The 17,247-nt window shown below is 44.4% G+C and overlaps 1 protein-coding gene across 4 annotated transcripts in view; it reads left to right on the plus strand.

The window, feature by feature from the left end:
- The window catches only part of LOC120048839 (rap guanine nucleotide exchange factor 5-like), a 72,766-nt gene that overhangs the window by 14,265 nt on the left and 41,254 nt on the right, over window positions 1-17,247 (plus strand). For 2 of the 4 annotated variants that reach the window (XR_005477045.1, XM_038995117.1), the window contains exon 1: window positions 2,685-3,499. Coding sequence is in view for 2 of the 4 variants with exons in the window: in XM_038995117.1 (XP_038851045.1) it covers window positions 3,052-3,499 (448 nt within the window). In the remaining 2 variants the exon portion in view is untranslated. Of the gene's footprint in view, window positions 1-2,467; window positions 2,608-2,681; window positions 3,500-17,247 lie in introns of those variants that run through there. The other 2 variants (XM_038995118.1, XR_005477046.1) reach the window with 2 other exon arrangements.

Consider the following 17,247-nt stretch of genomic DNA (forward strand, 5'->3'; position numbering starts at 1 on the left):
CTCTACCATCTATTAATCTACTGTATTCTACCACCTATTAATCTACTGTACTTTACCATCTATTAATCTACTGTACTCTACCACCTATTAATCTACTGTAATTTACCATCTATTAATCTACTGTACTCTACCATCTATTAATCTACTGTACTTTACCATCTATTAATCTACTGTACTCTACCATTTATTAATCTACTGTATTCTACCACCTATTCATCTACTGTACTCTACAACCTATTAATAATCTGCATCCCAAATGGCACCCTATTCCCATCCCCCTACCCATAGGCCTCTGTTCAAAAGTAGTGCACTATACAGGGAATAGGGTACTATTCTGGCGCTGTATCTACTGCCTAAATATCACCAACTTTACTGAATGTCAATTGCTTCAACCATTCATTTAATTGGTTTATTATTCAAACGGTATACTTGGCAGACATCATCATGCATGGCTACTTGCAAAGCTGACATGTTCAGACATCCGATGAGAGAAATAATGAGATGGAATGGAAGAGATGTAGAATCACTAGTCCTGGTTCAACCAGTCAATTACAATCACCATTACAGGTCCATTACAATCACCATTACAGGTCCATTACAATCACCATTACAGGTCCATTACAATCACCATTACAGGTCCATTACAATCACCATTACAGGTCCATTACAATCACCATTACAGGTCCATTACAATCACCATTACAGGTCCATTACAATCACCATTACAGGTCCATTACAATCACCATTACAGGTCCATTACAATCACCATTACAGGCTATTTTGTTGAAGAATACTATTTTTTGTGTGTTTCTGTATGAATGTTTTCCATTATTGATCCACTCCCTCTACTAATCCCTAATGCTCTCTGAGTTGTAACTGAATAGTGATTTCCATCTGGTATTTATACATCTGTGTGTGTTTTAGTTTATCCAGTTATGACCCAAACAGCTACAAATGGTTGAATGTGACTTCCTTTTCCCAGTTCCCACAACCCCCCACTACACTTCTCTTGCACATCGTCCCAGCCTCGATTCCTTACAGGGCCTCCATGTGTTCCTTGGTTTCCACTCCAGCCAATATCCCCCGGCCTGATTGGTTCAATTTGTTTCTTCCCCTTCGTCTGCATTGGTGCCGGTGTTAACCCTCTATGCAGACTATAGTGGTGATGTAACTCTCTTTCTAATTTACACACCCTTCAACACATTATTGTCTTATTGAACCAATGGTATTGATAAAGATAATGACCTCTTGATTAGGACTTAAGGGGAAAAAACATCACAGTTCGACACAGCATGCAAACACACACACACACACACACACACACACACACACACACACACACACACACACACACACACACACACACACACACACACACACACACACACACACACACACACACACACACACACACACACACACACACACACTTTCATTGCCTCTTAGTCTTTAATCTAGAGCGACACTAGCAATAACCTAGTAATAACCTAGCAATAATATTTAACACCATTATCTGGGATAGTTCCTACTCCAATATCCCAATTCAACCCCTGGGTATTCCCACAGAGAGAGTGGACTGCGTAATGTGACTACTACTGCATATACATGGGTGGACTGTTTCTAATTGATTTTGCTTCACAACTTATTCTGCTCTACTGCATGTGAGGAACAGTCATAAGTTGTAGTTGTTGTTGAGGTAATTGTCTCAGTGGGTTAAAGTGCTATCCTTGACCCATGACTGCATGAGACTGGGTGGCCAGAGGACAGGCACTCACAGCAGAGGACTTGGTTGTTCCTGTGTGGGTGGGAAGAGGGGGGGGCAGTGTAGGGGGGATGGAGTGAGAGAGAGATGACCAGTTAAGTGTTACCCCTATGTGCCTGAAGGCTGGGAAAGATTGATAACACTCTGGTGATTAAGTGACAGTGCCATCGCAGTGTGTGTGTTCCTGTGTGTGAATGTGTGTTCTGCACCAGTCCCCATCTCTCTTTCTTATGAAACCCTCACACAGAGCACACAGGGGTGACATTAGAAAACCCAGAGCTGTCTCATCTGAGGCCAACAGCAAACCCTTTAAAGCCAGTGTTTTTACTACACACTAAGACCTGCTCCTCACATAAAACACATCCAAAGTGTTACGGAAGGAAGATAGATAAATCATGGTCTTAACAGCATTCATATCCTCTAAAGAACAATTGTTCATTAAAATATGCATTCGTTTGATTATGTGAATGTAAATACAATTCCTGACTGGGGTTTACTGATAAAAAATGAATGAATGATTATTGTAATCTATGGAGAGGGTCTTTCATTCAGAGGACTGGATGTGACAGGGCTATTGTGATGGAAATCAATGGGATGCGGTGAGAGGAAAAGAAAAGACAGGGAATCTCCTTAGTGATTATGCTCCTCCCTCCCTCCTTCCCTCTCTCTTCCCCTCCATTTCCCTCCCTCCCTCCCTCCCTCCAGGCCCACAGTGACGAGGCAGTCCGTGTATGTGTGCGGGAGCGGGGCCAGGAGGTGCTGGTGCTCCAGAGAGTGTCGTCACAGCGGCCAGCCCCCTCCGCATCGGCCAGGGGAGGGCGGAGACCAGAGGAGGGGGACAGGAGGTAAGCCTCTCTGTCTCTCCGCTTTCACCCCTCCCTCTCACTCTCTCTCTTTCCTCCCTCCTTCTAGTCGTTCTCCTCCTCAGTCTCCACACACACACACACACACTTCTCAACACAGGCGGCGTGTGCTTGCATTGCAGCTCACAGCACACAGATGGATGGAGCTAGCGTGTGTGTGTGAGAGAGAGTGAGGAAGCCGGGAGTGAGCCGTAGCTGGCTGACTGGCTGACTGGCTGTGTAGACACAGGGGAGAGTGTCACCATATCAGGCTGGGTGTGGAGAACTCTCTCTGGGGTAGGGAGACCACAGGACCAGGGTTCTCCCAGGGCTCTATAGCAGCTGCAGCAGGTGGACAGCTAGGCGGATGGGCCAATGGGTGGCTGAGGGAAGGCATGAAGCAGTAACCACGGCAACAGTGGTACCGGCTGTAAGGGGCACAGGGACATGCTGAGGATGGGCACTCGGCCGCGGCAACCCCCGGACCTGCGGCAGCGGGAGGAGGGCAGGCTGCTGGCAGCGGTGGCTCTGGTGGAGCAGGAGGAGGATGAGGAGGAAGACTCAGAGGAAGGCAGCAGTGGAAGCGGGGGCAGTGACAGCGCCAGCCGGGCAGAGGAAGGGGCCAAGGCCACCAAAGTCCCCACCTTCGATGTCCCCTACTTCCGCTACATAGACGAGGAAGAGTCAGAGGGAGAGGGGGATGGAGAGGAGGTGTGCAGCAGCAGTCGCTCTCTGTCCTCCATCGAGGACGACTCGTCCAGTGACAGTGTTGTCTCTGACAGGTACGTGGTGGTGTCAGGGACCCCAGAGAAGATCCTAGAACACCTGCTGTCTGTCTTGAGGCTGGACAACCACCGTGATGACCAGGGGAGCACACAGCAGACCAAGGAGTCAGGTCAGTCACTTACCCCCCAAATCAATATTTTTGGCCTCTGGCTACTACTTTTAATCTATGTTAATCTTATGTTAATCTATGCTAAATTATGTGAATATTTTTAACGCGGTGTGAGAGAGATAGACTGTTCATTTTTTATTGTATATTTCACTTTTGTTTATTATCTATTTCACTTGCTTTGGCAATGTAAACATATCTTTCCCATACCAATAAAATTGGAGAGAGAGAGAGAGAGAGAGAGAGAGAGAGAGAGAGAGAGAGAGAGAGAGAGAGAGAGAGAGAGAGAGAGAGAGAGAGAGAGAGAGAGAGCGAATGAGAGAGTGAATGAGAGAGTGAATGAGAGAGTGAATGAGAGAGAGAGAATGAGAGAGAGAGAGAGAGAGAGAGAGAGAGAGAGAGGAGTGTCTCTTACTAAAGAGGGATAGATGACTATGTACGGTGATGAGGAAATAGGGTGATAGAGAAAGAGAGAGAGAATAGATTGAGAGAGATAAAGTGAGAGATGCAGGCTGCTCCTGGGAGGCTGATATATAGAGCAGTGGGAGATGGGAGGTGGGAGGCTGATATATAGAGCAGTGGGAGATGGGAGAAGGGAGATGGGAGAAGGGAGACTGATATATAGAGCAGTGGGAGATGGGAGAAAGGAGGCTGATATATAGAACAGTGGGACATGGGAGATGGGAGGATGATATATAGAGCAGTGGGAGATGGGAGAAGGGAGATGGGAGAAGGGAGACTGATATATAGAGCAGTGGGAGATGGGAGAAGGGAGAAGGGAGGCTGATATATAGAGCAGTGGGAGATGGGAGATGGGAGAAGGGAGGCTGATATATAGAGCAGTGGGAGATGGGAGAAGGGAGGATGATATATAGAGCAGTGGGAGATGGGAGAAGGGAGGCTGATATATAGAGCAATGGGACATGGGAGATGGGAGGCTGATATATAGAGCAGTGGGAGATGGGAGATGGGAGATGGGAGAAGGGAGGCTGATATATAGAGCAGTGGGAGATGGGAGAAGGGAGAAGGGAGGATGATATATAGAGCGGTGGGAGATGGGAGAAGGGAGAAGGGAGGATGATATATAGAGCGGTGGGAGATGGGAGAAGGGAGAAGGGAGGATGATATATAGAGCAGTGGGAGATGGGAGAAGGGAGAAGGGAGGCTGATATATAGAGCGGTGGGAGATGGGAGATGGGAGGCTGATATATAGAGCAGTGGGAGATGGGAGAAGGGAGAAGGGAGGATGATATATAGAGCAGTGGGAGATGGGAGAAGGGAGAAGGGAGGCTGATATATAGAGCAGTGGGAGATGGGAGAAGGGAGAAGGGAGAATGATATATAGAGCGGTGGGAGATGGGAGAAGGGAGAAGGGAGGCTGATATATAGAGCAGTGGGAGATGGGAGATGGGAGGCTGATATATAGAGCAGTGGGAGATGGGAGAAGGGAGAAGGGAGGCTGATATATAGAGCGGTGGGAGATGGGAGAAGGGAGAAGGGAGGCTGATATATAGAGCAGTGGGAGATGGGAGATGGGAGGCTGATATATAGAGCAGTGGGAGATGGGAGAAGGGAGAAGGGAGGCTGATATATAGAGCGGTGGGAGATGGGAGATGGGAGGCTGATATATAGAGCACTGGGAGATGGGAGAAGGGAGAAAGGAGGCTGATATATAGAGCAGTGGGAGATGGGAGAAGGGAGAAGGGAGGCTGATATATAGAGCGGTGGGAGATGGGAGATGGGAGGCTGATATATAGAGCAGTGGGAGATGGGAGATAGATGCAGCCGGTCCAAGATGAGTTCCCTATCAGGCTGCCTGCTCCATGCCTTGCTTCTGCCAGACCATATCATTGCTCATTCTGATGAGTAAGTGTGTGTTTGTGGCTTCACTGAACTGATCTGAACACCTAGACCTTCTCTAGAGAGGGTTCTAGAATCACGAGCAAATGCAGGAAGCAGTGTAGAGGACGTATCAGGAAATTGTGATTTTTGGGTCAATTTGATGTTCAGATCGGTGTTCTATAAGCTGGGGATAGGGACTCAGTTCTGTACGTCCCAATGAGACACTGATCGCCTGTCAAAGATCCTTCATACAGTAACTCCAGAGTCCATTCAGTCCTGGCTCCTCTAAACTAGTCATCTCTCTCTCCTCTCCCTCCCTGTTTTCTCACCCTCCCCTCGCTCTCTCTCTCTGTTCATTCTGCAACCCTGCTAATGCTACTGTTGGGGCCCTGGGCGGCGCTCACTGCTCCCTCCAGAATAACAAGGGGGGGAGATCATACGGGATAATATGGAATCTCAGCCTCACTAAAAACCATGCAACTATATAATATTGTCTCTACTAAACCTGTCATGAGGAGATGGAGATGGTGGTTTTCTGATGAGAAGTCATTAGCTCCACGCAGGCAGCCAGCCATGAGAAGACTATATTCTGTGTTCCAAATGGTACCCTGTTCTCTAAGTAGTGCACTACTTAGGGAATAGGGTGCCATTTAGGACGCCGTAGTCAATGTGTTGGGGGTTGATGATAAGCAGAGCTAATATAAATCTCCTCATATATAATTGATATCTCAATGAAGTGAAAAGAACAATCTTTACAAATATAATATTCAAGCTGCTATAGCTGTTGAGGGTTAGTTCCCAGATACCCAGGCTAACCCAGACATTATAAAGATGAGCACTTCTTTTAAAGAACACTACAGGCATGTTTGAGGAAGATGTGATCACCATAAGCCCATAATATAATGTACAGCTCTACACACCATTGTATTCTACTATATACTATATTCCAGTGGTATTCAAAGTCGGGGTCATGCCCCTTAGTGGGGTCACGGGGGAACTCCTTTGGGGAACAAAGAAATAAGAGTACAGATTACTGTATGGGACAATATACACATGTTTTTGAGAAAGATAATGACACATTTCATTTTATTGAGTAAATGTATCTATTGGTTTCTTTTCATCTTGAAGAAAATGTTTTGATGTAAAAACCTAAATGTACCGATTTTAAGTTTGAGTCATTAGATTTGGGGTCTCGAAAAGTTATGGGATCCCAGCTGAAACAGTTTGAATACCACTGCTCTGGTCTAATGTAGTGCACTATAAAGGGAATAGGGTGCCCTGTGGGATACACTATAAAGGGAATAGGGTGCCATGTGGGATGCACTATAAAGGGAATAGGGTGCCATCGCTCAGTGTTGGGTAGGGTTCGTACTTGCCTTCTCTCCCTGAGCCAAACCTCTGAGTGCTGCTATTGATTCCCCCTCAGCACAGATTCACTCATTACCAGAAAGTACAAGTCACAAAACAAATAAACAAACAAAGTTCAACTGGAACATTGTGTTACCATCTACTTAACGAGAGAAGAGATTGTCAACAAAGAAGATTGATGTTTTGGTTTGAGGTCTGTCCTGTTCGCTAACGAGCAGACTGATTCTTAACCCATAAGGCATTGCAATTCTGCTTCTATGGGACGTGTCCCAAATGGCATCCTATTCCCTATATTGCATTACTGTTGACCCGAGCTCTCTTTAAAAGTAGTGCACTACAAAGGGAATAGGGGAACATTTGGGATACATCCAGTACATAGTAGGCCTACATTATTTGTAATGTGTTATTTTTAATAACCAGACCACTGTGATTGGAAGCCTTCATTATGAATCTATGTAATTGCTCTCTGGTGTATTGTCAGAGATGACCACTGGTACATTATCAGAGATGACTACTGGTGTATTGTCAGAGATGACTACAGGTACATTGTCAGAGATGACTACTGGTATATTGTCAGAGATGACTACTGATGTATTGTCAGAGATGACTACTGGTGTATTATCAGAGATGATGTCACGCCCTGACCTTAGAGAGCCTTTTTATTCTCTATTTTGGTTAGGTCAGGGTGTGACTAGGGTGGGCATTCTAGTTTTGTTATTTCTATGTTGGCCTGGTATGGTTCCCAATCAGAGGCAGCTGTCTATCGTTGTCTCTGATTGGGGATCATATCATATATTTACTGGTACATTGTCAGAGATGACTGCTGGTATAATGTCAGAGATGACTGCTGGTATAATGTCAGAGATGACTGCTGGTATAATGTCAGAGATGACTACTGGTACATTGTCAGAGATGACTACTGGTACATTGTCAGAGATGACTACTGGTACATTGTCAGAGATGACTACTGGTATAATGTCAGAGATGACTACTGGTATATTGTCAGAGATGACTACTGGTATATTGTCAGAGATGACTACTGGTACATTGTCAGAGATGACTAATGGTGTATTGTCAGAGATGACTACTGGTACTCTCTGGTATATTGTCAGAGATGACTACTGGTATATTGTCAGAGATGACTACTGCTACTCTCTGGTATATTGTCAGAGATGACTACTGCTACTCTCTGGTATATTGTCAGAGATGACTACTGGTATATTGTCAGAGTTGACTAATGGTGTATTGTCAGAGATGACTACTGGTATATTGTCAGAGATGACTACTGCTACTCTCTGGTATATTGTCAGAGATGACTAATGTTGTATTGTCGGAGATGACTACTGGTATATTGTCAGAGATGACTACTGCTACTCTCTGGTATATTGTCAGAGATGACTACTGGTATATTGTCAGAGATGACTACTGCTACTCTCTGGTATATTGTCAGAGATGACTACAGGTACATTGTCAGAGATGACTACAGGTATATTATAAGAGATGACTACTGGTACATTGTCAGAGATGACTACAGGTATATTATAAGAGATGACTACTGGTATAATGTCAGAGATGACTACTGGTATAATGTCAGAGATGACTACTGGTACAATGTCAGAGATGACTGCTGGTATAATGTCAGAGATGACTGCTGGTATATTATAAGAGATGACTACTGGTACATTGTCAGAGATGACTACAGGTATATTATAAGAGATGACTACTGGCATAATGTCAGAGATGACTACTGGTATAATGTCAGAGATGACTACTGGTACAATGTCAGAGATGACTGCTGGTATAATGTCAGAGATGACTGCTGGTATAATGTCAGAGATGACTACTGGTATATTATAAGAGATGACTACTGGTACATTGTCATAGATGACTACAGGTATATTATAAGAGATGACTACTGGTACATTGTCATAGATGACTACAGGTATATTATAAGAGATGACTACTGGTATATTATCAAAGATGACTACTGCTACTCTGGTATATTGTCAGAGATGACTACTGGTATATTGTCAGAGATGACTACTGCTACTCTCTGGTATATTGTCAGAGATGACTACTGGTATAATTTCAGAGATGAATGCTTATTGAAATGCATAGCTGGGATGCTTGTTGTATAATGGGAAAGTAAATCTGGTTTGACCTGAGTGTTTGGATGAAGTCATGGTTATTGTATGATAGATTTGCATGCACATGCTACAGTAATAATAATAATCGTACACTTACAATTTTACTTACGTATTCATTCCACATTAGCTTTCTCTTCCAAGTAACTTCACTTGTAGGAAGAATATGAATAGATAGCAATGCCCATAGTACATAGAGATATAGATGAATAACATCAACGTACAGTTTCTCATGCAATTTGCATGCGAATCCATTTTTATCTTCTGGAGTGCTTCTTTCTCTCCTTCCCTGATTAAGTGGAAGAAATGGACTGTGTCCTCAACTAATCTCTCCCTGGTCAAGTTCTAGTGGTAGTAACAGGGGCTGTGAGCCTATCTGTGCTGTGTTCAGTGAAGTAAAGGCAGACCAGAGACGGTGTCCCAAATAGCACCCTATTCCCTATGTAGCGTACTACTTCTGACCAAAGCCTATGGACACTGGTCAGAAGTAATGCACTATAAAGGGAATAGGGTGCCATTTGGGACACAGAGAGATTGACTGACCGTTGGTTGATAGAATAGAGTCTATGCCCCCAGGCCATTCACTGATCCTGCAGACTGCTTCAGCATGAAAACAGTAAGGAGGAAGACCTGGGCTCCTATTGTAGTTAGCTGTGAGTCATATTTATAATGTAAGAGATATTTCCAGCATGGCTAGACTTGCAAAATGATGGTAACTTCCCTAATATTCCCAGGAATTATGGTTGGAGGATTCTGGACTTCCTGCTTCTATCCTCCTGAATCCAGGACCTTTCAAACTGGGATTTCAGGAAAACCTGACAATTTTACAAGCCCAAGCATTGCTCAGCCCATAGCCTATTCTTTCCTTTACTGTGGTCTCCTAAAGCTTCTTAGGGCTAGGCTCCTTTTTTCTCCACTTCCTGTCTGAATGACGTGCCCAAAGTAAACTGCCTGTAGCTCAGGTCCTGAAGCCAGGATATGCATATACTGTAATTGGTACCATTGGAAAGAAAACACTTTGACGTTTGTAGAAATGTTACAATAACGTAGGAGAATATAACACAATAGATATGTTAGGAGAAAATCCAAAGAAAAACGAACCAGAAACTTTTTTTTTGGAGAGACCATCCTCTTAGAAATGCAAGAGTAAGGTCATTTTGACGATTAGCTCCCTGGATGCAATTCCCATGGCTTCCACAGGGTGTCAGCAGTCTATGTTCAAGGTTTCAGACTTGTAACTTAAAAAACAATTAAGAAATATCAGTTTTAGCAGAAGGACACAGTCTTGGAAATTCGTGTTTGCGTGCACTATAAAGACAATAAGCACCTGTTAAAATCAGTTTCCTATTGAACATACTTCTTTCTGTAAGAAATATTATAGTTTGATTATATTTTAGGCTATCTGAGGAGTAAATAGAAACGTATTTTGACTTGTTTAGGGGTAGAGTTTAAGTTTAGGGGTAGATTTTCGGATTCCTTTCTCTGCATGTTGAACGAGTGGATTACTCAAATCGAAGGCGCCAACTAAACACTTTCTGGGATATAAAGAAGGACTTTATCTAACAAAACGACACTAGATGTTATAGCTGGGACAATTCGGATGACAAAACAGAGGAAGATTTTCAAAAAGTAAGTGAATATTTAATCGTTATTTGTGAATGTATGAAACCTGTGCCCGTGGAAAAATATTTTGATGAGGGGCGCCGTCCTCAAACAATCGCATGGCATGTTTTCGCTGTAATAGTTACTGTAAATCGGACTGTGCAGTTAGATTAACAAAAATTTAAGCTTTCAGACGATATAAGACACTTATATGTACATAAATGTTTAAAATCCATAACATTTATGATTATTTATTTGAATTGCACGCCTGTAACGGTCGTCATATTTTTCCTCCTCCTCGGATGAGGAGAGGCGAGAAGGATTGGACCAAAATGCAGCGTAGGTGGAATACATGATGATTTTAATAATAATAACGAAGACGAAAATATACTTGAACAAACTTCAAAACAATAAACGAAGTCAACAGACCTGAACAAACGAACTTACATAATACGAAGAACGCACGAACAGGAACAGACTAACCAAACGAACGAAAACGAAACAGTCCCGTGTGGTGCGACAGACACAGACACAGACACAGGAAAAAATCACCCACAAACAAACAGTGAGAACAGCCTACCTTAATATGGTTCTCAATCAGAGGAAACGTCAAACACCTGCCTCTAATTGAGAACCATATCAGGCAACACATTAAACCCAACATAGAAACACAATACATAGAATGCCCACCCCAACTCACGCCCTGACCAACTAAACACATACAAAAACAAGGAAAACAGGTCAGGAACGTGACAACACCCTCCAGTTTCACCGCTAGTGGGACTCCTATCTCTAACATTGCAGGATTACAATAGTTATTGCCGTTGAACCTCACCATCCATACGAGTTGGATTTTCTTTTTTTAATGTAATATCTTTTGTACAAGCAGGGAGACTCATTTCAGGATGTCATGGTACTATTGTAGCCATCTTCTCATAGAAGAAAACTTGCCCTGTTTAGTGGGTATTAGTGTTTATTGTGGATACTGCTGGCCCATCCTACAGCTCAGTGGGTATTAGTGTTTATTATGGATACTGCTGGCCCATCCTACAGCTCAGTGGGTAGTAGTATGTATTATGGATACTGTTGGCCCATCCTACAGCTCAGTGGGTAGTAGTGTTTATTATGGATACTGCTGGCCCATCCTACAGCTCAGTGGGTATTAGTGTTTATTTTGGATACTGCTGGCCCATCCTACAGCTCAGCGCGTATTAGTGTTTATTGTGGATACTGCTTGCCCATCCTACAGCTCAGTGGGTAGTAGTATTTATTATGGATACTGCTGGCCCATCCTACAGCTCAGTGGGTAGTAGTATTTATTTTGGATACTGCTGGCCCATCCTACAGCTCAGTGGGTATTAGTGTTTATTATGGATACTGCTGGCCCATCCTTCAGCTCAGTGGGTATTAGTGGGCACCCTGGTGGCTCAGCGGTCTAAGGCACTGCATCTCAGTGCTAGACGTGTCACTACAGACACCCTGGTTCAAATCCAGGCTGTATCACAACCGGCAGTGATTGGGAGACCCAACGGCGGCGCACAATTGGCCCAGCGTCGTCTGGGTTTCACCAGGGTAGGCCGTCATTGTAAATAAGAATTAGTTCTTAACTGACTTGCCCAGTTAAATAAAAAATAAAGTGTTTTTATGGATACTCTTCAGACTGGGGTCAGTTTCAGGGTTATCTGGAAGGAACAGACACAAGAGATTTAATGTAGTACCAGCAGCACACGAGGTGTGTGTATGATTCTGTTTTTAATGTAATATTTTTTGTATAGGCAGGGAGACTCATTTCAGGATCATGACGGGAAGCAGAACCTGCTAATGAACTAAGCCTCTTGCCGGGTATAGCCCCATCCCATAATTAAATATTCATTGGCTGGTTTAGGCATCCTATTCCCTATAGTGCACCGCATTGGCCAGGTGCCAATTAAGACACAGTAGTTTTTTTTAACTCATAGAAGACGGCTTGGCCTGTTTAGTGGGTAGTATTGTTTATTATGGATACTGCTGGCCCATCCCACAGCTCAGTGGGTATTAGTGTTTATTATGGATACTGCTGGCCCATCCCACAGCTCAGTGGGTAGTAGTGTTTATTATGGATACTGCTGGCCCATCCCACAGCTCAGTGGGTATTAGTGTTTATTATGGATACTGCTGGCCCATCCCACAGCTCAGTGGGTAGTAGTGTTTATTATGGATACTGCTGGCCCATCCTACAGCTCAGTGGGTAGTAGTGTTTATTATGGATACTGCTGGCCCATCCCACAGCTCAGTGGGTAGTAGTGTTTATTATGGATACTGCTGGCTCATCCTACAGCTCAGTGGGTAGTAGTGTTTATTATGGATACTGCTGGCCCATCCCACAGCTCAGTGGGTAGTAGTGTTTATTATGGATACTGCTGGCCCATCCCACAGCTCAGTGGGTAGTAGTGTTTATTATGGATACTGCTGGCCCATCCTACAGCTCAGTGGGTATTAGTGTTTATTATGGATACTGCTGGCCCATCCTACAGCTCAGTGGGTATTAGTGTTTATTATGGATACTGCTGGCCCATCCCACAGCTCAGTGGGTAGTAGTGTTTATTATGGATACTGCTGGCTCATCCTACAGCTCAGTGGGTATTAGTGTTTATTATGGATACTGCTGGCCCATCCCACAGCTCAGTGGGTAGTAGTGTTTATTGTGGACACTGCTGGCCCATCCTACAGCTCAGTGGGTAGTAGTGTTTATTATGGATACTGCTGGCCCATCCTACAGCTCAGTGGGTATTAGTGTTTATTATGGATACTGCTGGCCCATCCTACAGCTCAGTGGGTATTAGTGTTTATTATGGATACTGCTGGCTCATCCCACAGCTCAGTGGGTATTAGTGTTTATTATGGATACTGCTGGCTCATCCCACAGCTCAGTGGGTATTAGTGTTTATTATGGATACTGCTGGCTCATCCCACAGCTCAGTGGGTAGTAGTGTTTATTATGGATACTGCTGGCTCATCCCACAGCTCAGTGGGTATTAGTGTTTATTATGGATACTGCTGGCTCATCCCACAGCTCAGTGGGTATTAGTGTTTATTATGGATACTGCTGGCTCATCCCACAGCTCAGTGGGTAGTAGTGTTTATTATGGATACTGCTGGCTCATCCCACAGCTCAGTGGGTATTAGTGTTTATTATGGATACTGCTGGCTCATCCCACAGCTCAGTGGGTATTAGTGTTTATTATGGATACTGCTGGCTCATCCCACAGCTCAGTGGGTAGTAGTGTTTATTATGGATACTGCTGGCTCATCCTACAGCTCAGCGGGTAGTAGTGTTTATTGTGGATACTGCTGGCCCATCCCACAGCTCAGTGGGTATTAGTGTTTATTATGGATACTGCTGGCTCATCCCACAGCTCAGTGGGTAGTAGTGTTTATTATGGATACTGCTGGCTCATCCTACAGCTCAGTGGGTAGTAGTGTTTATTATGGATACTGCTGGCTCATCCTACAGCTCAGTGGGTAGTAGTGTTTATTATGGATACTGCTGGCTCATCCTACAGCTCAGTGGGTAGTAGTGTTTATTATGGATACTGCTGGCCCATCCTACAGCTCAGTGGGTATTAGTATTTATCATGGATACTGCTGGCCCATCCTACAGCTCAGTGGGTATTAGAATTTATTATGGATACTGCTGGCCCATCCTACAGCTCAGTGGGTATTAGAATTTATTATGGATACTGCTGGCTCATCCTACAGCTCAGTGGGTAGTAGTGTTTATTATGGATACTGCTGGCCCATCCTACAGCTCAGTGGGTAGTAGTGTTTATTATGGATACTGCTGGCCCATCCCACAGCTCAGTGGGTAGTAGTATTTATTATGGATACTGCTGGCCCATCCTACAGCTCAGTGGGTATAGTGTTTATTATGGATACTGCTGGCCCATCCTACAGCTCAGTAGGTAGTAGTGTTTATTGTGGACACTGCTGGCCCATCCTACAGCTCAGTGGGTATTAGAATTTATTATGGATACTGCTGGCCCATCCTACAGCTCAGCGGGTAATAGTATTTATTATGGATACTGCTGGCCCATCCTACCGCTCAGCGGGTATTAGTATTTATTATGGATACTGCTGGCCCATCCTACAGCTCAGTGGGTATTAGTATTTATTATGGATACTGCTGGCCCATCCTACAGCTCAGTGGGTATTAGTATTTATTATGGATACTGCTGGCCCATCCTACAGCTCAGCGGGTATTAGTATTTAATAATGATACTGCTGGCCCACCCTACAGCTCAGCGGGTATTAGTATTTATCATGGATACTGCTGGCCCATCCTACAGCTCAGTGGGTATTAGAATTTATTATGGATACTGCTGGCCCATCCTACAGCTCAGTGGGTATTAGAATTTATTATGGATACTGCTGGCCCATCCTACAGCTCAGTGGGTATTCGTATTTATTATGGATACAGTTGGCCCATCCTACAGCTCAGTGGGTAGTAGTGTTTATTATGGATACTGCTGGCCCATCCCACAGCTCAGTGGGTAGTAGTATTTATTATGGATACTGCTGGCCCATCCTACAGCTCAGTGGGTATTAGTGTTTATTATGGATACTGCTGGCTCATCCTACAGCTCAGTGGGTATAGTGTTTATTATGGATACTGCTGGCCCATCCTACAGCTCAGCGGGTATTAGTATTTATTATGGATACTGCTGGCCCATCCTACAGCTCAGTGGGTATTAGTATTTATCATGGATACTGCTGGCCCATCCTACAGCTCAGTGGGTATTAGTATTTATCATGGATACTGCTGGCCCATCCTACAGCTCAGTGGGTATTAGTATTTATTATGGATACTGCTGGCCCATCCTACAGCTCAGTGGGTATTCAAATTTATTATGGATACTGCTGGCCCATCCTACAGCTCAGCGGGTAATAGTATTTATTATGGATACTGCTGGCCCATCCTACCGCTCAGCGGGTATTAGTATTTATTATGGATACTGCTGGCCCATCCTACAGCTCAGTGGGTATTAGTATTTATTATGGATACTGCTGTCCCATCCTACAGCTCAGCGGGTATTAGTATTTAATAATGATACTGCTGGCCCACCCTACAGCTCAGCGGGTATTAGTGTTTATTATGGATACTGCTGGCCCATCCTACAGCTCAGTGGGTAGTAGTGTTTATTGTGGACACTGCTGGCCCATCCTACAGCTCAGTGGGTATTAGAATTTATTATGGATACTGCTGGCCCATCCTACAGCTCAGCGGGTAATAGTATTTATTATGGATACTGCTGGCCCATCCTACCGCTCAGCGGGTATTAGTATTTATTATGGATACTGCTGGCCCATCCTACAGCTCAGTGGGTATTAGTATTTATTATGGATACTGCTGTCCCATCCTACAGCTCAGCGGGTATTAGTATTTAATAATGATACTGCTGGCCCACCCTACAGCTCAGCGGGTATTAGTGTTTATTATGGATACTGCTGGCCCATCCTACAGCTCAGTGGGTAGTAGTGTTTATTGTGGACACTGCTGGCCCATCCTACAGCTCAGTGGGTATTAGTATTTATTATGGATACTGCTGGCCCATCCTACAGCTCAGTGGGTATTAGTATTTATTATGGATACTGCTGGCACATCCTACAGCTCAATGGGGATTAGTATTTATTATGGATACTGCTGGCCCATCATACAGCTCAGTGGGTATTAGTATTTATTATGGATACTGCTGGCCAATCATACAGCTCAGTGGGTATTAGTGTTTATTGTGGATACTGCTGGCCCATCCTACAGCTCAGTGGGTATTAGTGTTTATTATGGATACTGCTGGCCCATCCTACAGCTCAGTTGGTATTTGTATTTATTATGGATACTGCTGGCCCATCCTACAGCTCAGTGTGTAGTAGTATTTATTATGGATACTGCTCAGACGGGTCAGGTCAGGGTTATCTGGAAAGAACAGACACAAGAGATTTAATTTAATGTAATTTTAGTCACATCTGCACAAGAGGTGTCTGTGTGTGTGAGTGTGTGTGCATTAGTGTATGCGTGTGTGTGTGTTCTTGCACATCATACAAGATGTGTGTCTGGGTCTTGGGAGTTGTCTGCTGTAGTAGCCAGTACCAGTATGCAGTGTTTTAGTGTGTGTGTTGAACATAGCTCTGTGTGCATGTTTCTCCTCATAAAGAGCTGAGTGACTGATGTGTCTACAGCTGTATGCTGTGCTGTGGATTAACATAATGACGTGAGGGTGGGAGTAGTGTTCTGTGGAGCTGAACGCAGCATACAAAGCCCTGGGAAGTAAGTGTGAAATTAAAGGGGAGAATGTACAATACTGGGCTGTGAGGCACACTTACACAGAGCTGGGGAGGGAAGACATTCTGACTAATAGGATTTGAACAGCTTGTCTTTGCTCTGTGGCCTGGCGGCATGGCATCCATTCTGGAAACACACACACGCTCACAGGCATGCACATACACACACACCCTCACAGGCATGCACAGACACACACACACACACTCACAGGCATGCACAGACACACACACACACTGACAGGCATGCACAGACACACGCACACACACTCTCACAGGCATGCACAGACACACACACGCTCACAGGCATGCACAGACACACACAGACACACACACGCTCACAGGCATGCACAGACACACACAGACACACACACACTCACAGGCATGCACAGACACACACCCTCACACTCACAGGCACTCTCCTTCCTCTCAATGACTTGCATAACTTGGACGATCAGTTCTGGCCCTGCACAACACAGAATG

This window comes from Salvelinus namaycush, chromosome 5 (genome assembly GCF_016432855.1).
Source record: "Salvelinus namaycush isolate Seneca chromosome 5, SaNama_1.0, whole genome shotgun sequence".
In the NCBI taxonomy this organism is placed as follows: domain Eukaryota; kingdom Metazoa; phylum Chordata; class Actinopteri; order Salmoniformes; family Salmonidae; genus Salvelinus; species Salvelinus namaycush.